Source organism: Gekko japonicus, unplaced genomic scaffold, assembly GCF_001447785.1.
Source record: "Gekko japonicus isolate JY-2015 unplaced genomic scaffold, Gekko_japonicus_V1.1 scaffold32, whole genome shotgun sequence".
NCBI lineage: Eukaryota > Metazoa > Chordata > Lepidosauria > Squamata > Gekkonidae > Gekko > Gekko japonicus.
This window is the reverse complement of record NW_015167527.1, coordinates 1,995,851-2,019,263: the sequence shown is the minus strand read 5'-3', so window position 1 is coordinate 2,019,263 and position 23,413 is coordinate 1,995,851. Positions and strand designations below refer to the sequence as shown.

Here is a 23,413-nt window from a genome sequence, read left to right as displayed (position 1 = left end):
GTCAAAAAGCAATGTTAATTTCAACAGAAGCTACATTTAACACAGCTCTTGTGTGTGCAAAGGATGAATTTAGCTGGTTGAAGTGGTGGGGCTGCAGCTGTGGGAATTCCTTTGAAATATGGGATGAACAAAAAGTGTGTGTGTGTGTGAGGGAGAGAAAGGGCAAAGCATTCAGACAAGCAGCCAGCACTTCACCTTTGAATATCTACACATTAAATCAGATTTGTTGGGAAAAGGGAACTGATGTAATTTTAAGCTCTGTATTTCATTCTTCATCTGCATGGTTGTTAGCTATCAAGAGTTTCCTTTAGCTTGCGGTCAGATGACTGGTTTGGGCAATATGGAGCCCCTTATCAGAGAATTAAGTCTCTGTTTTAGTTACCTTTTGAAATGGTCAGATTGCTGAAATGTTCAGAAATGGCTGAGTGAAGCAAGTGGGTTGCTTTAGTGTTACTCTCTGCCTTTTCCTTACCTGTGGGGCAGAGTTGCAGCTCTGCCACTGCTGTCCTTTTTGGGATATTCTCTCATTGGCTTCCAAACAGGAGAATTTGGATATCTACCGTTAACCTTCCTGTGTCTTTTTGTTCTTTCAGAGATCAATGCTGATATAAATAAGAGGCTGTAATGGGAGTAAATAGCTGTGGATACGTGATAATGTAAACGTTCATGTTATCAGTCAAGTATTTGGATAGCAGTGAGTAGGCCTCATGTGAGGTAACCCACTCTTCAGTAGCTTTAAATAATTGACTGATAATATGAACATTTATGTTATCACGTAACCACAGCTATTTACTCCCCTTACAGCCTCTTATTTATATCAGTGTTGATCAATGAACAGACTTCTGTCTATTAATTTGTCCTATTTTTCCTCCAAGGAGATCAGAGCAGTGTGTAATTCTCCGTTCCTCTGTGTTATTATCACAGCAGCCCCGTATATTAGGTTAGACTGAGACTGACTGGCCCAGGGTAACCTAATGAAGTTCATGGCTGAGTGGGAATTTGAACCTGGGTCTCCAAAGTCTTACCCCTATATCACGTCAGCTGCCAATGCACTTAAATGCTTCCAGTGGGCAGTAGAAACTGGTGATTCTGCCAGATGCTCCACTTGGCTGTAGAGCCTTGTCCCAGCCCTCTCTCTACACAGGCACTGTGGTCTGTCTGCTCTGTCTGGGAATGTCAGGATTCTTCTTGCATTAGTAGACAGCAATGAAGGAGCTGTGTTTTTAGAAGTGCAAAAGAATCCATGCAATTCAGAGGGTTGCTGAGTAGGGCAAAGAGTAGCTGTGGGGTGAAGATAGGATTGGAATAGGGCTCTCCAGCTGACTACGTCATTTCTTGAAATCGGTTGTTAGTGCAGCCAACTGGAGGTTCTGTCCATGTGGAGGTTCTTATTAGGCCTCCCGTGTAAACTGGGCCAATGTGGTTGACAGTTGCTATAGGTCTTAGGTGTTTCCCAGATCTGTTTATGGACAGAATCACTTGCTGTTGTCCAAGCTATGTGTATTTCCTTCCTTAGGAGCTGTATGAAGTTTATGAAAACATGCATGGGTCGAACAGGAAACAAAAAGATGCATCCTTGCCAAAATTTAGTGTGGAAGTCATCTCTTCTTTCCAAAAACTGCTATTGCGGGCTCCTCGGAAGTTGCAAGCCATGTTGGAGTTCCTGCAGAGAGATTCTGCAGGCGAGAACTCTCCCCTAACACAAAGTTGCTCAGTACAAAGCATTCTTCTTGGCTTCCTCTGGGACTCCCTAAAGCTTCTGAAGCGTTTCCAGTTAAATCCCGAGTCATCGGAACAGGACTGGAAGGATGCTGTAGATGAAATTTACAGTGCTCTCAGGATATTGAATGTGGAGGTGGAGAATCATACTGGAGAGCTGCGCCTTCTGTGCAGGGAACTTCTGGATACATGTTGGGCTGAGAAAAGCCCACTGCAGGAAGAGAGGTTGCTCAGCTGTATGTTGAGGAAAGGCAGCCATGCCTTGCTAAGCATCTTCGGCAGTGTTTTCATCGAGAAGACGCGAGAGAAACTGCTGGGGCCAAAGTCACCAGGCAAAGGTTACTTAAAAAATAATAATCCAGCAATGAGTAGTGTGTGTCCCACAGGCCAAAACACACACTAGCCAGTATAGTATTTGCAGGATATCTTGTCCTGGATGAGCGGGATACCCCTGCAGAGTATGAAATTATGGAAAAGCTTTTGGAGCACCTTTGCATCTCCATACTTGGCATCTTCAGGCGTGCTCTTGGTTTTTGTGCCCCTTGCTCCATTTCAGTGATAGTCGCACTCTTGGTGTCTTGTCTTTCTGAGCAGCTTGATTAGGGAGGGCCTGGCATCCCACACAAAAGAAAGATCCCAGTCTCTGGTTTTAGAAACACACTGTTGGGTTCTTTTTTTAAAGCAGGATGCAGATTTGAGAGGTAACTGTGGGGTTGGCTTGTGTGGGTTTTGTTCACATTTGAGCTGTAGGCCACAGTTCTTCCTTTCCGTTTAGTTTCCTGGTCAGCAACAAGATGAGTCAATTGAGAGCTGAATGTGAAGGCAGAGCCACCCAACCCAGCCCTCTTCTAGGTTGATCACAAGGCCCCCTGCGCAATGGGCTTCAGTTCCCTGCGAGGAAAGGCGGGGTTGCCAGTGCTAGCATCACTTTGGTTCTAGTGGGTAGAAGCGGCCAGTGCTGTTTAGAGCAGCCCTGCTGAATTCTAAACTGCTTAGCTTTCCAACCTTTTCCTGCTGCCCCTTCAGCTAAAATATGGTTTCCTTATGTTAACTTATGCTAACGAGAAGGCAGGTGTACTGAACCTGTTAGATTCTTCCCAGATTCATTTAAGCATCTCATTGCTGTTTGTTCCATGCACGAGATGAGGCTTCCCCAGTGGGGTGCCTGTGGGCAACGTGGTGCCTGTTGACACCTTTCCTGGTGCCCCCACCCAGGTGTTTTCAGAGAGTGGAACTTGGGCCTAGCAGGGTTTCTGGTTGGCTGTGCAGATTTTTTAAAATGTTGCTTTGGCAGCAGCTGCCACCACAGCTCTCACATAAGAGCCAGTTTGGTGTAGTGGTTAAGTGCGCGGACTCTAATCTGGGAGAACCGGGTTTGATTCCCCACTCCTCCACTTGCAGCTGCTGGATGACCTTGGGCAAGCCGTAGTTCTGTCAGAGCTGTTCTCTCATGAGCAGTTTCTGTCAAGAGCTCTCTCAGCCCCACCTACCTCACAGGGTGTCTGTTGTGGGGAGGGGAAGAGAAAGGGGTTTGTAAGTCACTCTGAGACACCTTCAGGTAGCGAAGGGCGGGGTATAAATCCAATCTCTTCTTTTCTTCTTCATATTCGCCATGTCCCTGCAGGAAAGCTGCAAAAGCCGTTATGTGGCTGACTTTTCCTCCTGCAACAGCCCTTTTGTAGCAACCGTATTGTGGCTGCACCTACAATGCTGTGTCAGAATCCCAAAGGTGCCCATGGCCTGAAAAAGTCAGGGACCCCTTTTAGTTTGCAGTAAAATCGAGCAACAAAATAAAATGTTTCTGAGTAATGACTTGCCTGGAAGGATTACGCAGGACTTGATACCCTAGATTACTGCAAAACTTCATAAACAGGCTTGAAAATCAAAGCTAGTCTCTAATCTCATGTCAGATGTCTCTGCAAATGTTGAGTCAGCAGTACAGACGGACCGAAACAGCTTCTAGCAGTCTCTGCTGGTGCTTGTACAGATAGGTTCTAGGAGAACTCTACTAAAGGCTACCAATGTGGTATAATATCACCATGGAACGATTATAATTATGTTTGGATCATCTTGTATAGTAGGGTTAACGCAGTGGTAGTATATTTCCAAAGCTGTGCAGGGCACAAGGAGAAGTATGTCTAGAATTTTTCTTTGAAGAAGCAACCTGGGGATTAAATTATAAGGAACTGGTTGTCTTATTCAATATCCAAGCAGCAGTGGGTTTGAGAGATTCTGACTTCCTGTCAATGGTCCCTGCAGACCCAAACATAATAGCAGATTATGCCACTTCACCCACAATAATGGTGTGGAATCTTTGCTGTTGTTTAATGATAACTGTAGACTTCATATTTAGAAAATAGTTGCTGACTAGTTGTAATGTGCAGAGAACCTTCCATTCCTGATGCAGTTCTGGACTTTGAAGTATATGCAAAATTAACCCCCGTTATGGATGTTTCAGGTGCATCTGAACAGCTGGATGCTGAGCGGGCAGTGATGGCACTGTTCTTGGATAATGAACATGCTTATTCTTGGAAGGCTGCCTATTTCTACTTCCTTAGCAGCAGCAAACATTTTTTGGAACAGATTTTGGTAAGGCCCTGATGAGACATTGTGCAGGAGGCGTTTGGCAAATTGATCACATTTATTCAAAATCACTCCCCCCTGGTGTCATAATAGGTGATTGATGGATTTCAAACTAGAGCTAGAAACCTTCTCTGAGTCCAAATGAGAAATAGTTAAATCTACTTTCAGATAAAGCATCTGAGAGGAGATTAAGGTTATAAAAACATAACTGTTTTGAAATGTAAGTAATCAAAGTTATCTGGAATGTAAAATAGTTGAACCACTAGACCACTAAAATAGTTGAACCACTAAAATAGTTGAACCACTTTTAAGTATATGCTTTTTCATAGCCAATCCACAGATCCACTCTGGCACAATACTGTGTACCTTGATCAATGGTGACTCCCTAAAAGTCTTAAGTGAGGGCTGGTCTTTTCTGCTGCCCAGGCCCTTCTAAATGTAGCTGTCATGGGTTCAGCCTAGGGATTTTACATACACAAAGCATAGGCTGTGCCTGAGAGCTGTGGCCTTCTGAATTGGATCATCAAAATCCTAATGTCTTCTGCTTTGGCATAAATGGTTCAGAACTAGAGACATGATATGGTGGCATCATCCTTTGTGAATGCATGTGTTCTTTGGGAAACTTTCCTGCAAACTGGCTATGGTGATCTTGGCTTCTTTTCCTTCCTTACATGCAGGATTTTCCCTTTCTTGCTGAGCAGCCCTTTAATCTATTTTCTTCCGATTTGTTTGTCTAAGACTGTCCCACCCACTTTATTATCTATTGATAGATAGATATAGATGCTGGCCCAGCCCTGGGAACTGAGGGAAGAGACAAAAGCACCTTCTTATATTCTGCTTTTGAAATGGCACACAAGAAGCTTTTTGAGAGTTCAAAATAAACCAAATGTTTTATTTAACTCGGAAGAGAAAAGGTCAGATGGAATCAGGAATAGAATGTATGAGGTGAACAGATCATAAAACGGAGGTAACTTTGTATTCACACAAACACCAGCTAATTTGTTGCCAACAAACAAGTGCTTCTGTTATTCATCAAAGTATGTAAACTTTTGAGGAGAAAGGCTTTTCACTTTCTGCTTAAACACTCAAGCATAGGTTTAGAAGGCAGGAACATATAACCAAGTTCCCCAAATCCTTCTTAATACACAAACCAGGGATCACAGCTTTCTTTAAGAGCTATTTCCCTTGTTGTTGTTATAGACTGTACAGGGATCACTTCCCTTTATTAGAAACTGTTTCCTTTTTTGGCTCCTCCTTGATCCACTCACTCTCTTAGCCTCCTTCCCAGCCCACAGTCAGTGCTTAACTGTCTCTTCTTCAACTGTCAGTTCCCAGTTGTCTCAACAGAAATCTGTAACAGCTTGTCACTCAAAGGTTCTCAGACTCTGTTAGGCGTTAACCCTTGACAGTCTTGTCACACCGGCAAACCTCAATGTGCTGATATATTACATTCCTAAATGTTTCTTAGATCAGTTTTACTAGTGACTCTATTTCCCTCACTGATGGGTCACAATATTATAATATATAACTGGTTTTTTTTCTAGATCACAGCATTAACGTTATTGAAAAGGGAAGATTTCTCCAGGCTCGATAATTTACTGAAGAAGGAATTCAGCCACCTCCGTCGCCTCTTGATATTACTGGGATGGACTCAGTGCCGTAGTCTGGAATCAGCCAAAAAGCTGCTGTGGACTCTTCACAAATCTCAGGCAAGTCATTCATCAGTACGCATGCAGGAAAGGTGCAGTTTTTTCCACTTTGATTTCAGCGAGTTTTTTGGGAGAAGGCATTGATCTTTTTATGAATTGTTAACTAGTGTGTAATTATTTTAAAAATCACACCATCTTGTTCCTTTCTTATCAACAGGCACTCTGCAATGATACTGTTTTAAAACACTTTTGTGATGGGCTATGTTCTCAACTGGAGGTTCTTGAATGGTGTATACAACAAAATAGGTAATGCAGCAGGAAAACCATTGTGGTAATTCTGCTTGACAAGAGTCTTTTCTTTCCCTGCTCACCATACTGGGGACCTGTGCTGAATATCAGTGATACAGCTGTTGTCCATATAGCTGTCTTGATTTTAGTTCAAGGGTACTGCAGTTTGACATATATAGCAAGACAAAATAAAGCAGAGCCAAGCAACCATACTCGGGGGCATGTTTCCTATTTTAATAATGGAAACTGAAGCTTGGAGGTAGTGAGTCAGTGGCTTCTACTCACTCAATCTTAGGCAGGGAAACCTTGCTTTATTCTTAGTAACATACACCATCTTGTACAAAGCTAGCCTGACCCTGATGGACCATTCACTGCCAAACGTGCACAAAACCTCCATGAGTCACTCCGGTACATAGTAAAATTATCAGAATCACTTTTAGAGTGGATCCATACTTCCATATATTCTGAACAATGTAATCCAAATCATGTGTTTTGGCAGCAGATAATATTGTCTGGACATATTTTCAGTTAAGCAGTTTTATCTACTTGTGTAGCATAGTTAATTTAGTTGTATAACAAGTGCAGATCTATGGTGTCCCTTTTCAAACATTTATTCATATCCCCTATGTGCTGTACAGAATAGGGGTGTGTATTTGGTTTATCCAAGCAAAAAAACCCCTGAAAAATACCTTACTGGTATTTGTAAGCCGAATGCAGATCAGAGATCTGTATTCAGCTACCAATACAGCTGACCCTGAAAAAAGCCAATTTTCTTTGCTCTTATTTGGGTGCATTCAGCCAGTTTGGTATAGTGGTTAAGTTTGCGGACTCTAATCTGGGTGACAGTCTTGTCACACCGGCAAACCTCAATGTGCTGATATATTACATTCCTAAATGTTTCTTAGATCAGTTTTACTAGTGACTCTATTTCCCTCACTGATGGGTCACAATATTATAATATATAACTGGTTTTTTTTCTAGATCACAGCATTAACGTTATTGAAAAGGGAAGATTTCTCCAGGCTCGATAATTTACTGAAGAAGGAATTCAGCCACCTCCGTCGCCTCTTGATATTACTGGGATGGACTCAGTGCCGTAGTCTGGAATCAGCCAAAAAGCTGCTGTGGACTCTTCACAAATCTCAGGCAAGTCATTCATCAGTACGCATGCAGGAAAGGTGCAGTTTTTTCCACTTTGATTTCAGCGAGTTTTTTGGGAGAAGGCATTGATCTTTTTATGAATTGTTAACTAGTGTGTAATTATTTTAAAAATCACACCATCTTGTTCCTTTCTTATCAACAGGCACTCTGCAATGATACTGTTTTAAAACACTTTTGTGATGGGCTATGTTCTCAACTGGAGGTTCTTGAATGGTGTATACAACAAAATAGGTAATGCAGCAGGAAAACCATTGTGGTAATTCTGCTTGACAAGAGTCTTTTCTTTCCCTGCTCACCATACTGGGGACCTGTGCTGAATATCAGTGATACAGCTGTTGTCCATATAGCTGTCTTGATTTTAGTTGAAGGGTACTGCAGTTTGACATATATAGCAAGACAAAATAAAGCAGAGCCAAGCAACCATACTCGGGGGCATGTTTCCTATTTTAATAATGGAAACTGAAGCTTGGAGGTAGTGAGTCAGTGGCTTCTACTCACTCAATCTTAGGCAGGGAAACCTTGCTTTATTCTTAGTAACATACACCATCTTGTACAAAGCTAGCCTGACCCTGATGGACCATTCACTGCCAAACGTGCACAAAACCTCCATGAGTCACTCCGGTACATAGTAAAATTATCAGAATCACTTTTAGAGTGGATCCATACTTCCATATATTCTGAACAATGTAATCCAAATCATGTGTTTTGGCAGCAGATAATATTGTCTGGACATATTTTCAGTTAAGCAGTTTTATCTACTTGTGTAGCATAGTTAATTTAGTTGTATAACAAGTGCAGATCTATGGTGTCCCTTTTCAAACATTTATTCATATCCCCTATGTGCTGTACAGAATAGGGGTGTGTATTTGGTTTATCCAAGCAAAAAAACCCCTGAAAAATACCTTACTGGTATTTGTAAGCCGAATGCAGATCAGAGATCTGTATTCAGCTACCAATACAGCTGACCCTGAAAAAAGCCATTTTTTTTGGCTCTTATTTGGGTGCATTCAGCTATACCAAGAAGGCATTTAAAGAGATCATGGTCTCTTTAAATGCCTTCTTCTTGTTCTGTGGCAGCAGTGGCGGTGGTGACATGACTTGGCTAATGAACTCAGAAGGCATATGCCTTCTGAGATCACTTACTGAGTTGCACCACTGCAGCGAGGCTTGGAAAAAGTGCCCTTAACTTTCCCCCTCTCCATTGAAAGCAAAGGAGGATGGGGATACCTTTGGGGGCCCATAGAATTGGACCCCCTGGTCCAACCTTTTTCAAACTTGGGGTGGGGGGATTTGAGGAGAGGCACCAGCAGATATGCTGCAAATTTGGTGTCTCTATCTCAAAGAACAGCCCCCCTGAGCCCCAGATACCCCCAGATCGATTCTCCATCATACCAGTGGTCCCCATAGGGTATAATGGAGCCAAAGAATTTCAGGTTTTCGGAAAAATTCTTGCATCTCAATGCCAAACCAATACCAGGATTGGGGAATATCAGAAAATAGTGATTTTTTTTTGGGTTCAGTATACCCAAACCTGAAAAATACTGATTTTTTTTGCACACACCCCCTCTAGTACAGAACAAATCAGAGGAAAAGAGAGAGCAGACAAATATAGAATCACAAAACATGCAATTTGCATATAATACTGTGTATATTTGTCATTGGTGGCTCTTTACCACCTTCTACAAACCTTTTGTGTAGTTCTTGAAGATGCATTACGGTTATTTGCATTTAAAGAAAAAATGCTCCTAGACCACTGTGAATTAGAATCATGATTGCTGTGAATCTTCCTCCCTTAGAGAAAGATCTTGTGTAGTAAGCTAATGTTTCTACTGTTGAATCTCTGCTTTCTCCTTCTTGCAGTAATCCTCTCCCGGAGAAGATACTTCTGCAGCATTTGCACAATTTAGATTGCCACTCTTCACTCTACCACCTTCACCGCCTGACCAACCTTGTGGCTCTGGATGAAGAAGCTGTTGTTGAGCTTCTTCAGATGACTGCAACTGGGGATACAGAAGCTCAAGGTAAATGTGTCAAGGAGGTGAATATGGCCACCAGTCTATCTAGTGGGTGGGTGTTTAAATATTCATTGCTACAGTTGGGTATACATTTTTTTGCAGTCAAGGAAGTCATTAATATCCATCTGTGTCCTAATAGTGGGTTGACTCGAGCAGGAGAGGGGGGCAATTTTTGTCAGTTTTCCCTCTCCCAATGCAGGCTTCACTCCCATGAGGATCCCTTGTTCTCCAAGAACAGCATTTTACAGAGTTCAGCAAGTGCAGCAGTAGTTGAAAGCTAGCAAAAATCACCTTGTTTCTTTTGTTGGCAAAAATAAGTTAAATTGGCAGAAAACAACCTTTGGGTTCTATTCAGTGTCTTGGAACCTGGGGAAAGTCTCCACTAACAGAAGGGATTTTAACTCATCCATGCTGCTAGAGTGGGGGCCTGGGGATCCCAAAGAACAGTGTTGGGGAGAGTCAGGGGTGTACACTGGGGGGGGGAATTGGTGGATATCCCACCCCCATTAGTAGAAATTTTCTACTTGACCCAACCCGCTTGCGGGGAGGGCGGGATAAAAGTGGAATAAATAAATAAATAAAACCAAATATATTTAAATATATGACACACTTGTTCTTTGCATTCTTTCCCCCAGGCATTTTATAATGTTACCAAAATATCTCTTTATTTTCCTCCATTCATTCTTCATTTTTCCTTTGTGTAGTGTTGACAGTAGAGTTAACAGTTTAGCTAACAGTTTTCTACACAACCACTATAGCAGTTGGGAAAGTGTTTATACAGGAGGTTTTTATTTTGGGTCTTGCCTGTGTGCTGTTTTCTCACTCCATAACTCAACAAAATGTGGTTGGAATGGATTGTAGTATATAAATATGCCTAATATATAGTAAAGGGGTGGAATATATAACGTTCCAATGGAGTGCATCGATTACAATCTAAGTTACAGTTGAAGTACCATGTGGAAGAAAGGCCAGAACAATTTTGTGTGGTGTATAGTTGTACGTATGGGGATGTTATAACTCCTGTTCACATCACATTATCTTGGGTCTGGTTTACATTTGTAGGATAATTAGACTGTAGAATGGACTGCACTGCAGGTGGTGGGTTCTAGTTTCAAATGTTCCTTTGTATTAAAAACTCCCTGGAAATAGAAAGTTTAGCATAGCAAGGAGAAAGTTGCTGCCCCCACCCCCTTTGCTCAATGTGCTGGCTTTTTGGGATTTTTTTAAACACAGGTAAGCATTGTTAATATAATCTTGTACCTGTAGCCTGATACAGTTTAGTCCATTCTGAAACCTTGTTCTCTTGCATGTATAGATCAGGCATTTGTTCTAGCCACATTATGAGGCTATCATTACATTTAGATAAAAGACTGTGGTGTCTCTACAATTTCTCCTTGTTTCAGCATTTCAGATTTAGTTCTAGCATAAGTTGATAGAATTTTACTAAATCTATCCTACAAAAATGTTCACCCAGATGGCTTCCTTAACTCCTATAAATAAAATGAGTAATTAAGCAAAATAAAAAATACAAGTGAATGAAAGCCAGTGACCCCCTATCTTCTGGTCTTTCCCCCAGGTTTTTTACCCCTAGATGTACTATCTTACCATGCCACATTACTGTAGACCTTTTTGGTTTTCAAGATTGAATATTATACCTACAGTGGTTTTACAGGGATGATTTTTGAATAGGTCCTATTCTGACAGAATCTGCCCTTGTAGCCTTAATAGAATAGATACATCCTTAATACATCCTTCCATGCCCTACTTGAATGCAGGTTCTTTAAGAATATAAGGGATCACTATATTAAGCCTTTAGTCAACCAACTGCCCCCCTACACTCTGGAAACCCTGGTTCTTTTGCTTAATGATCCTTAGTTTACTCTAGCAACTGTAAGATGTGGCTCAGTCCTTTTAGCCCTTGCTTTAAAGAAATAAGAAGCAAGTATCTTCTGCTGCTCAAGATCCGTGAATCAACAAGCTTCTAAGGGTATGAAAGGAAAGTGACCAATAGAGTAAAAGAGTTAAATTTTTAAAAAACCACTGGGGCAGGAAGAAAGGAGAGGAAGAAATGCTCACATATACCCTGACATGATCCTACAGAATTTACTGAAAACCTGGATGAACAAGATTTATCTCCCAATACCTAAAGCAACATGAGTTATGTGCCCAATGAACAACTTGGGAGGGATCTAAAAGTTGAAGACCATCACAGAAAAGGCCCTGTCTTTGGTGATAACCCACTTAAAGAGGGGGGACTCTGCATTAGATCTTACTTTACAGACCGGTTTCTATGGCTGCAGATGATCCTTTAAATTCCCTGGTATCAAAGGCTTTAAAGGTAGTGACCAGCACTTTGAATTGTGTCTGGAAAGAATAGATAACTAGTGTAGCTTCTTCAGAATCAGCTTCCTGGTAGTTTACTCCATTCCATGATCTTGTTGCATCATGCTATCCTAACTGGAGCTGTCAGTGAGTCTTCAAAATCAGCCCTACGTAGAATCTATTGAATGTGATCTACGTAGAATCTATTGAATGTGATCTGATAATTGTGGCCATTCGTCAAATTATGCTGAACAAGAGAGGCTGCATCTAGCCTACCAGCCAAAATTGAATGAAGGCAATATTTACACAGAGGAGAGACATAGGTTCCTATGACCTTTTCCACACAGCAGTGCTTTCCTATGGAGGCCTCAGTGTTGCTGCAACTGCTAATGTAGCACAGTGACAATGGGGCTTCCCCATGGCACCTAGTCCCCTCCCCTGTGCGCCAAGAGGTGGGATACAAGGGTTTTTAACCAGTAATGGACATACCGATATGCCATCATATTGATAAGCCAATTGCTGATTTTTAAAAAAATCTAAAAAGCCCTCTGGTGACATGTGGAGGGATGGCTGCCACTGGGACTGAGGCAGAGAAAATGTGAGTGTGACTAGGAAAATCCAGTGTTTTCTGCCAACATAGCAGCCAGCCTGACTTTGTTGTGATCTTTCCCAAAATGTTGCAGCAAAGCAGGTTTGGAAAAGATAGCTGAAAAGATTTTATTTATTTATAAATTCAATTTATAGCCCGCCCTCCCCGCAACGCGGGCTCAGGGCGGCTCACAGGTAGGCATAAGCCAACACATAAAACAAGTTAAAACCATATAAAGTCATTACTGCAATGATTGGAAAGATGAGGAAGACCTAGATGGTATGCAGAAGCACCCCGATGCTGAGGGAAAGTAGGAACCCCCACCCCTTTCCAACAATGTAAAATCTTGGGCAAATACCTGTGTAGAAAGGGCCTACCTCTAAACATGGTGGTGATGGTGTCCATTGTGGACCTCTTCACTTTGTGGGGATATAATCCAATCCCCTGTTTGGCTTGTTTTGAAGGAAGGCTATCTACAGATACTTTAATAATTAAAGTATTCTTGGCCATCAGTACCTTCTTTTTTTGGTCTGGGCTGATCTTCAGTCAAGTTCGTGTTTGATCATGTTCATTGCAAGTTTTCCTCAGCTTGAGCTTTAGGGATTTGTTGACTCACTTCATTACCTAGCTCTTTCCTTTTCCCCCCCATGAAGTATCTTGTTTTTACCCTTGCACTGTAATCCTGAGGGCAGGGTGTATATGCTAATTCTTCTGCAGCACCTAGCAAGTTTAGGCACTTTATAGGTGTAACTCATAACCACCTCCAGGTTATCACATTCAGAAGAATGCTGTTTGTTTGTGTTGGACAACTGATCAGTATTTCTGGTATGCAAAATTCCAAAAGCTACACTTCTGGAAATTTTTAGCTGGTTCCCTATTAAGCCAGTAACAGATGAGGTCAGACAGAATTGATTCACAGAGGGTCTTCCGCACACAATAACTCCAAGTGTAGGCACGCATGTGGAAATTGAAATGAACCAAGAATTGTGTGTATGTATGTGTATGTATCTGTATATGTATGCACAAGGGTAATTGCCGGTCTTCCCTACCCAGCAGTCTAAAATGCTGCTGTGGGGGGACCCAGCAGTGGCTTGAGAGAATTGATAAAAAACCACCCACCCTGAAATATGGATGGGGAACTGAGGCTGAGATAATACTGCCTTGCAAGAAGTGATGGCCATGAGCACAGACAGCTTTAAAAAGGGGGTTAGATTTGTAGATGATAGATCTGTCAGTAGCTACTAGCCATGATGAGTAAAGAGAACATCCCTGTGGAGAGGCAGCAAACCTCTGAATGCCAGTGCTAGGAGGCAGCATCAGGGGAAGCCTTTAGCCTCTACGCCCTGCTTGTTGACCCTCCAGGTTGGTTTATGTGTGAGACAGGACTCTGGGCTAGATGGACCATTAGTCTGATCCATCTGGGCTCTTATGTTCTTATGCTTAAGAACACTTGGTGAGTTTATGGCTGAAGTGAGGTATAAACTAGATCAGGGGTATCAAACGTACAGCCCAGGGGCCGGAATTGGCCCATCCAAGGCTCTTATCTGGCCCACGAGCGATTGGTGCAAGGGAGGGAAGGCAGGAGGCTGCCGGGGGGGGGGGGGGTTGTATAGGTAAACACAGTGAGGTGTGTGTGGCCAAAGTTGTCAAGCAATGAAAGGAAATGGCTAGGGCGTGGGTATGTATCCCTTGGAAAAAAACCTAGTATTGCATTTATGGGGGCTTTTGTGGATTCCCCTGTGAATTAATTGTTTTTGTTTATATTTTGAGTTAAAAATTTTCATTAACTGAGTTTTCCTGTGTCACTTATAAAGTTTGTATCTCTGGTACCTGGCATTACATTTTCTGGTAGACATGGCCCGGCCCAACAAAGTAACGTTATGTTAGAGCCGGCCCTTACTTGATACCTCTAAACTAGATAGTACCAGCTGTTGCAGTTCAAGTATGGGCCAAATATCCAGTGGGTTAGCTTATTCTGTGTTAGCAAGAATATACAGAGAAATGTCCCAAATGTCATTCCTGTTGTCCTTTTGTCATAGCAGTGAGGTCTGCTGTTTTGAGACCTGTATGAATGTACATAACTGCAACTTCCACAGCTTAGACATGGGTGTCGAATGGAGTGGGGTGGGGTATGATTCCAGGATATAACTTAATTACTTCCTTCTGCCTGAGTGAACTAATCTTCCTGTGTTCTCACTTTCTTCTTTTCAGATTTAAGTGTAAGGCCAGCTTCCAGCCTCTTGAGTCAACAGCGCAACCTCGTTCTGTTCCAGGCATTTTGTGCCATGAAATATGCCATCTATGCACTCTGTGTCAATGGGCACAGGCATGCAAACTGCAAGGACTGTGTGACCTACTTTGCTAGTGATCTCCCTGGTGAACTGCCTGATCTGAGAGAACCTGCAGACCATCCTCTCTTCCCAGGTCTAGTAGCTTGTGCATACTTAGTTGCTCAAGTCAAAAATTTAATTCATTGTGTGTCTGCATGCTCTACAGAGAGGAGCAAGGTCTTGACAGCTTTATTCAGAACCATACTGATATAATGGGAGGCACTGCAAGCCTCACGCCCTGTTATGCCGTTGTTGCCCTTTGTTCCCTTGGTCAAATTGGGCTTCATGCTTCTCTTCCCTTGATCCGTCAATTTATCTAGTAGGCCATCTCCTCTAGTGCAGAGGGGCATGGTGGGCTGCGTGGACAGAAAAAGAGGCCAGGTCACATGGGGCAGGGAAAGATCCTGCATTTTTTCAGAGGCTTTCTGCTGTTGCAGTGTGCTGCAGAGTGGTAAGTTGCAACAGAGGTTTAGTCAAGGGGGTGAGAGTCACATGTACCCCTTCTTTTTCCTTTCCATCTTCCATCAATCCTAGACGGACAATCTGTTTGAAAATAAACTGGAATCAGTTTTACTGTCTGATTCATGCTGGTGGCAGCAGTCACTTGTACATGGTGAGTTACACTTATCTGCTGTTTATCTGGAGGCATTATGGAATGAAAGTAGATCTTGTATATCATCACAATGCATCTAAATAGGTTTGATTTGGCTATTGTAAAAAGTTAAGGTTCCCTTGCTCGAAAGCCAGTCGAGTCCGACTCTAGGGTTGCAGTGCTCATCTCCGTTTCAAAGCCGAAGAGCCAGCGCTGTCTGAAGACGTTTCCATGGTCATGTGGCCGGCATGACTAAACACCAAGGCGCACGGAACGCTGTTTCCTTCCCACTGAAGTGGTACCTATTTATCTACTTGCAATTTCTTGCTTTCACACTGCTAGGTTGGCAGGAGCTGGAACTCTGTAACACGCTGCACACTCGAGTCTCGAACTGCTGAACTACTGACCTTCCACAGCCTGCAGTTCAGCGTCTTAACCACTTGAGCCACCGCAGCTCCTTTGGCTATTGTAATGCCCCTTTAAAGTTTGTTAAATCAAGCCATGTTGCTATGCAAGGGCATGATGTTACTGTTAATGATATATTGTGATAATAATAAGTTATTATTATCGTATGGCATTGTATGTAGAATAGCCAGAACATCCTAAGATTGTCTGGCAGCCAGAAGTTCTAGCTTTTTTTAGCATTATGCACCATTAGGTGGCAAGCTAGAATTGTTTTTAATGGAGGAGGCACTTCAGAGGTGGTTTGCCATTGCCTCCCTCTGTGTCAGGACCCTGGTATTGCTTGGAGGCCTCCCTTCCAAATATTAGCCAAGGCTGATCTTGCTTAGCTTCTACGATCTAAGAAGGGTTGGCCTTGGCTAGTATTTGTATTAGAATGTAATTAGAATGACTTGTTCAGTTTGAGGCTGCTTTTCTGATCATATATAGATGCATCTCTGCAAATTCATTCCCATCCCCTCCCTTTTCACTTAGAGTCTCTGGCCTCTTTCTGTTTGCTCCTTATGGTGATCCACAAGCTGGATGATAGAATTTCATTCATTTGGTAATAGACAGTGCTTCTTAAGTGCTGTTTGGTATTGGACCAGATGGTTCCTGAGTATTTACAGCAACAGCTATAAGATTTCTCTGAAACGATGTGTTTCAGCAATGTAGCAACTTGATGGGAATTGATTTACTTACCACAGGTGACAGGCCAGTGGTTATTCATGAGCCAGCAGCTTATACTCTTTTATCAGTCCTTGGCTATTTGATCCTTGGGTGCATCTGAATTCCCAGCCTTGCAGATCTGTGAACTGAGGCAGCCTGTAGCAAAAAGGAAACACTAATTTTTTTTTCCACAAATGCAGATCATGCAAGCCTCTTTGCTCAGTTTCTTGACAAGTGCCAGCAGTTTTTAAGGACTGTCCCTGTTCCTCTACGTCTGGAGCTTCTGGAGAACATCTTCTCTTTGCTCCTTGTCTCCTGTAGTGACCTCTGCAATAATTCCTCCCAAGAGGATGAGAACACAGAAGAAACAGACTGTGAGAAGAAGAGACCAGAATGTTGTGCTAGCCAAGGTTCTTCTGCTTCCACAAGTCCGCAGCACTCTGTAGGATTTGAAGGAAGACCCAGATTGCACACCACCACTGTATCTCAAGAGCATACTGGGGTCCAAAAGCTGCTGGACTTGGAATCAAGTTGCAAGAATTGCAGTTCTGTCAAATTAAGTTACTTGGATCTGAAACACTTCACCAGTGGGATTAAGGGATTTTTAGCTGATGATGTTGCAATGGAGAGCTTTCTCAAAATGCTCCTGGGTCATCTAAAAGAAATTGAGGACTCTTTGCCGTGGGATTTGAGGCATGTGCCTCAGGAGGAGCTGGCATTGCTGGATTGCTTGAATTTATCTGTAAATCGAGATGGCTTTGGCTCCCGCGTGCAGCTGTTCTCAAAGTACCTCTCTGAAGCTCAGTGGCGGCACAAAGTTGTGATGAGTAACAGAAATTCAGGTAAATTATTTCCATGGCTTTTACTAAGTTCAGTAGTATTTGTGAATTGCTATGGAAGGGACTTTTGATACAGGTCAGTGTAGTTTCCCAAGCATTATATGCGTGTGTAGTCATGAAGACGAGAAGTTTCGACCATTGTTAAGGAATGATGAGGGGAGTTGAGTCTCTGAGGATAAAACCTTCTGTCCAGGTCTGTGTCACAGTGAGCTTTCCCTGACCTGGTCTGATTGTATTGTGTGGATGGGATTCAATTGATGGTGCTTCTGCTATAGAATAGGAGAAGCTGCAGGCAGTGTTGGCAAACAGAAATCTCCAGATGAATGGCTCTGTAAAAAGATTAAAGTTCTGTTGCCTATGGCGTGCAGAGCTTGTTGTGAAGGGAGCTTCCAAAGGGGAGGATGACTGAGGAATCTTACTGTATCCAGCCTGTTTTCAGTGGTCCTAGTCCCATAAGGCCTGATCCTGGATACCATCCCCACCATCTTTAAACTGAAGATCATGGTCCGCTTGAAGCACTTTATTTGTATATTAGAAATGTTGTTTTAGTCTGTTTTATGATGTTTTTATATTGGCATGTGTGCCCAGGGGTCATTTCGTAGAAAAAGAGGTACAGGAGCTCATTAGCATAACTTATTTGCATAAGAGACCAGCCCTTGCCTCAGTAATGAAGACGAGAAGTTTCGACCATTGTTAAGCAATGATATGGGGAGTTGAGTCTCTGAGGATAAAACCTTCTGTCCAGGTCTGTGTCACAGTGAGATTTCCCTGACCTGTTCTGATTGTATTGTGTGGATGGGATTCAACTGATGGTGCTTCTGCTATAGAATAGGAGAAGCTGCAGGCAGTGTTGGCAAAACAGAAATCTCCAGATGAATGGCTCTGTAAAAACATTAAAGTTCTGTTGCCTGTGGTGTGCAGAGCTTGTTGTGAAGGGAGTTTCTAAAGGGGAGGATGACTGAAGAATCTTACTGTATCCAGCCTGTTTTCAGTGGTCCTAGTCCCATAAGGCCTGATCCTGGATACCATCCCCACCATCTTTAAACTGAAGATCATGGTCCACTTGAAGCACTTTATTTGTATATTAGAAATGTTGTTTTAGTCTGTTTTTAACGATGTTTTTATCTTGGCACGTGTGCCCTTGTGTTAGCCGCCCTGAGCCCGCTTGCGGGGAGTGGGGGCGGCCTATAAATCGAAATAAATAAAAATAAATAAACTCCAGCATTTCCCTTTGTCATCTGCTACTCGGCCCCAACATTCAACTAAGGAAGTACCTTGTGTTCTACATGTACTTCAGATTTTTAGTAGCAGCAAAGGGATGTTTTCTGGTTGCAATAACTCCATAACTTGCATTTCTCCTCCAAGGGTAAATCTTACTCAGTACATTAAAGTAAGAAACTTGGCCCATTTGCAGGCCTGTTTAACTCTGTTTTCTGTTTTGCTCTCAAAATGTGCTTGAGCATAAAAATAATTCCTAATGACCGAGCTGATTGGTGCTTCTACAGGTGATCAGCTTGTACACACTAAAATGCAGGGTCGTTTAACCAGAGGATCCAGTGCCAAGAGACACACTCGACCGCCAAGGCAAAAGTCAGGTAAACAGAGGGAAGTGGAGCAGGTGTATTTTGCCAGTGGCTCATGAGAATGCCTGCTTACGTGTTGCCATGCATTATAATAACTCAAGTTAACAATTCCAAATGTATTTCTTATTAATAACTCTTTAAGCATAAGATACAGAAGTACATTTAATTTATGCAATGGCTTCTTTTTGAGGCGATAGCTGACTCTGGGTACACAAGTTACATCTCTGTACTATTTACCCCAGGGGCAACTAGTGTTACCCAAAGGTAGTTCTTTTCTTTTCCTTCTGCAATGGGTGGGTGGGTGCTAGGTAAAAGCCCTTTAGCCTTGTATTTATTGTGGCTGAATGAACTCATATGAATAGAAGGAGCTCTAAATGGTAGCAGAACAGTTGCCTCTCACTAAAGCAGTGGGTAAAAGCCATAGATGTGCATGTAAAATTAGACTGGTACTGGTGCGCACAATTTAGGCTTTTAAGAAATTCCTTATGGCCTGTATAGGAGAGAATATATGACTTCTTACAGTGGGGATTAAACTCCCCCCTCCTAAAATGCATTGTTTAAGGGGTGACCATAATTGTCCTGTTCAGAGGTTGCCGAAAAATGTTTACTTTTGCAGCTGGTGTGATGTTTAGAAGCCTCTTGCCCATCTGGCAGCCTGCACATATGTGTTCTGTGAGGCATGTTGTGGCATGCAGATGCTGTATGGAAGCGCTATGGTGCACTGGGTAAAAATTTTTACAAAATCTACACACTCTGCAATGGAGCTCCTGTATGTGTGCTTCTGTTCCTTCGCCACCCCCAGTGGCTTTCAGCCCAAATCTGAGTAACAGTCTAGACTGGGCTGAGCTGTTCCTGCCATCCTTTTTGTGGCTCTAGTTCTAGCAGCAACTTGTCCTCCATTTGTTCCCTGTGGAACCTGATATGAGAAGGTGTTGATTGTTTTGTCTGGCTGAAGGTTGTTTCTGTGCGTGTGCTTTGTTTTCGCCTCAGATAGCAAGGAAGGAGCCTCAAGCGCCTCACTAGATAGCACAAGCAGTGAATTAAGCAGTGCTACTGTGTCAGGTACGGAATGACAGTGCAATAGTTTCCATGTGTTCTGGGGTGAAGGGGTTTGGCCTAAATTGTACAGAATGAGTATTGAGCTAATAACTAACTATCTACAGAAATTATTGTGCTTTTTTTTTTTTTAGAAGGAAGTGCTAGCGTGCTGTCTGACTGGAGTGATGTAGAATACAGGATAAAGCCGTTGCAGAACTCCCTCATCCCGATGATGCTTTCTCCACCAGAATCTCTTCTTGTTTCCTGTATTCTGAGGGGAAATGTTGTAGAAGCCCATCAGGTAGCTCAATGGGGGTTGCTAGACATTGCTTAAAAGCTGCCTTTATATGCCTGGTGCATTATAGGAACCCCAGGAATTGATTTCCAGGTGTTCCCAGCCAGCACATAGTGCTCATGTTGAGCAGCATACAGAGATCCTTTAAATGTCCGTCTTCACTTGGCAATTGATAAAAGGTAAAGGTTCCCTTGCTTGAAAGCCAGTCGAATCCGACTCTAGGGTTGTGGTGCTCATCTCCGTTTCAAAGCCGAAGAGCCAGCGCTGTCCGAAGACATTTCCGTGGTCATGTGGCCGGCATGACTAAACACCAAGGTGCATGGAATGCTGTTACCTTTCCACTGAAGTGGTACCTATTTATCTACTTGCAATTTCTTGCTTTCGAACTGCTAGGTTGGCAGGAGCTGGAACTAGAGACGGGCGCTCACTCCGTCATGCGGCACATTCGGGTCTTGAACTGACCTTCCACAGCCTGCAGTTCAGCGTCTTAACCACTTGAACCACCGCAGCTCCTTTGGCAATTGATACTACCTACCATATTGTTCCCTCCTGCTTCTACTAAGTCAAATGAACATTTGGTGTTATGTGAAGGGCTTGATTCATAGTATGAAGAGTTCCAGAAGTGTCTGAGCATTCCCTACTCTGATGTACAGTTTCCTAGATAATCCTAAAACATATATGGATTAAGTTTTTGGGTGTTCCAGAAACATAATAATTTGTTCTGGATTCTTTCCAAAGGTGATTCTATGGGGTCTATTGATCCCTGGGAGATCATCTATGTATACCAAAGATGGTAATAGCAACAGCAATATCACTTCATTTTTTAAAGCTCTGATCCTGTTTATATAATAAAGGAAGGTGAAATTGGAAGCCTTAGTCACATGGGTGACATAAATAATGGAAGATTTAGGTTGGAATTGGTCACCTGTATAGACCCCTTTTTGAGAGAGAGAGAAATTCTGTAATGGTAGTAGCAGGATGTCTTATCTTACTTCTTTTGGAATGTTTCTTTGCATGTATGCTTCCATGGGAATGATTCCAAAAAAGCACTGAATTAAAGGAGGCATGCTCATTCTTTATCTACATTCGCCTACAAAATTCTTCTGACCTATTAAACGTAGTGTCTCTTAATTCCACAATTATAGGTAGTTTCAGTGTTTAATTTGGAGTCGTCTGTGTCCTATGGAGAGCTCATTTTCCTGGAACATTACCAAGAAGTGATCAAGGAACTGGCAAAAGTGGAACACAAGATTGATGCTCAATCATTGGAAGGTTCTGTGAGCCTGAAACAGTCTGTCTGTGGCCGTTCAACGTTACAAGCTATTGGGAGTGCAGCAGCAGCAGGTGGGAACTTAATCACACAATTCGTAGTTACATTAAAATGTTGTAGGCTATTTAGGTACAAACACTTCAAAGAACAGTAATTGTAACTCATGCATAATACACATGTACCACGCACAAAGGCTTATGATGTGTTTGTGTATCTTGTGACACGGGCCATGTAACGCTGGCCCAGTGCTGTAAAACAAACCTCTAGATTTGGGGAGGGGGGAGTAGAGCGGGAGAGCTGTCAAGCCATAATTAACAGGTTATGTGCTGTGGTCAGCCTGGTGGATCAAAGTTGTGTAGGCTTGTAATAGCACTGAGTCTTTTCTCTAAAGAGCATGTAAGCAATAGCCTAAGCATTTTATCACACATACATTGTAAGGGATGATGTGGGTACTAGAAAATGACATGAGCTATCTCTGCACCAGAAATCCAGTGTGGTTTTATTGTCCATCATTGTCTCACTGGTCCCTCATTGTTTTGTGTGTGTTTGTTCCGTGTGCACCTGTGTTATATATGTGAACACTGTAGCAAGGGGACAATGAAAGATGGATCAAAACACTGTACTTGCAAGTAAAGTTCCATCGCACCCCTGGAACAGTGAGGTTGTAAGCAACCCCTGTCTTCTGCTGTGTTGCTGTGTTGTCTAAAACAAAAAGGGAAAGGGAATTGTGTATTCCCAGACTTGGACAAAATAAAAGGAGAGCTGAGGGAGTGTTCCAGTTGGGCCCAAATGACCTGCTCATCTTTTTCTGTTGGCTTTCTTTAGGTATGGTGTTTTACTCCATTTCGGATGTCACTGATAAGCTGCTTAGACCTTCAGAAGGTCTTGTTCCTATGTTCCAAGAAGGCTTCTGGACCAACAGTATCCAGCTGGAGCATACAGACCCCCTGAGTGATGTCCTGGAAGGCCTCTGCTCCTCTGCTATGGCCACCTTTGACTTGGCAGCTACCCAGTGCCACTTCTGGAAGACCTGCAGGCAGCTCTTAGAGATGGCAGAAAGGAAGTTGCATAACAGCCTTGAAATGAAGGGTAGGTTTCTTCTCTCACATTGTATTATCTTCTGGATTAATGGCATTAAAAGTAACCTAAGACAGCAAAAGGTCATCAGAGATCTTCAGTGTAATTTTGTTGATGTCCTACTTTTTGTTCTCCTTGCTTTGCTTTCTACATCTGATAACAGGACGGAGACTTGAGTCTGTTCTTCTGTGCTCTGACACCTTGAGAGGATTCCCAGCATTTCTTCAACAAATAAGCAAAATTATCAATATGTCTCAAGGACTCCCTAAATCAGGTAGTTTTGTTGCTTCATGTCATTTGCTCCTCCAAGTGGGTTTCAGCTGATTAGTCCTGGCTACTAGCTTGTTCGTGGCCAGGGCTTGTGTACATGTTTACATCACTATTTCACTTCATACTTATCCCATGCTATTGGACATGCTGGACATACATATGGTTGGGGTTGCCCAACAGAGCATAGGATGCAGAATCCAGTAGGTTTAGCACAATCTCAAGAAGGCTCTGCTTACATTTGTAAACAGCAGCCTTGGTGTGTTTTCATGCTTGTTTCATGCCCTTCTTCTAAGAGAGCAGCTATTTCTTGTAAGGGCTTAGAGCAGATTCAAATATGAACATTTCCTGCTTTTCATGTACAGTAAAGTAGAGATTGGGAAGAGAAGCACCTAGATCCAAATAAAGGTCCTGGAGAAATGGTAGTGGGTAGCCCAGAGGTAAGAAAGCAGTGCCTGTGAAAGAGGACTTGCTCACCAGCAGTCCACTCTGGGGAATCAGTCAGGTGGAGTTGCCTCTCCACCTGCCGCCTTACAGTTTCTCTCGCATTAAATCACCTGGTGACCTATCGAAGTATGTTTTCTGCGACTGTTTCTGCCTTACAGTTGCCTCTCCACCTGACTGTTTCGCCTTACAGTTTCTCTCGCATTAAATCAGCTGGTGACCTATCGAAGTATGTTTTCTGC

General features: G+C 42.7%; 1 protein-coding gene across 1 annotated transcript in view; it reads left to right on the top strand.

The window, feature by feature from the left end:
- Positions 1-23,413, top strand: part of ZFYVE26 (zinc finger, FYVE domain containing 26) — a 66,572-nt gene that overhangs the window by 5,342 nt on the left and 37,817 nt on the right. Inside the window, exons 4-16 of the mRNA XM_015413287.1 lie at positions 1,517-2,057; positions 4,178-4,308; positions 5,847-6,011; positions 6,169-6,257; positions 9,261-9,421; positions 14,538-14,750; positions 16,559-17,200; positions 18,703-18,792; positions 19,771-19,842; positions 19,971-20,119; positions 21,259-21,457; positions 22,209-22,472; positions 22,624-22,734. Coding sequence (XP_015268773.1) covers positions 1,517-2,057; positions 4,178-4,308; positions 5,847-6,011; positions 6,169-6,257; positions 9,261-9,421; positions 14,538-14,750; positions 16,559-17,200; positions 18,703-18,792; positions 19,771-19,842; positions 19,971-20,119; positions 21,259-21,457; positions 22,209-22,472; positions 22,624-22,734 — 2,827 coding nt within the window. The remainder of the gene's footprint in view (positions 1-1,516; positions 2,058-4,177; positions 4,309-5,846; positions 6,012-6,168; positions 6,258-9,260; positions 9,422-14,537; positions 14,751-16,558; positions 17,201-18,702; positions 18,793-19,770; positions 19,843-19,970; positions 20,120-21,258; positions 21,458-22,208; positions 22,473-22,623; positions 22,735-23,413) is intronic.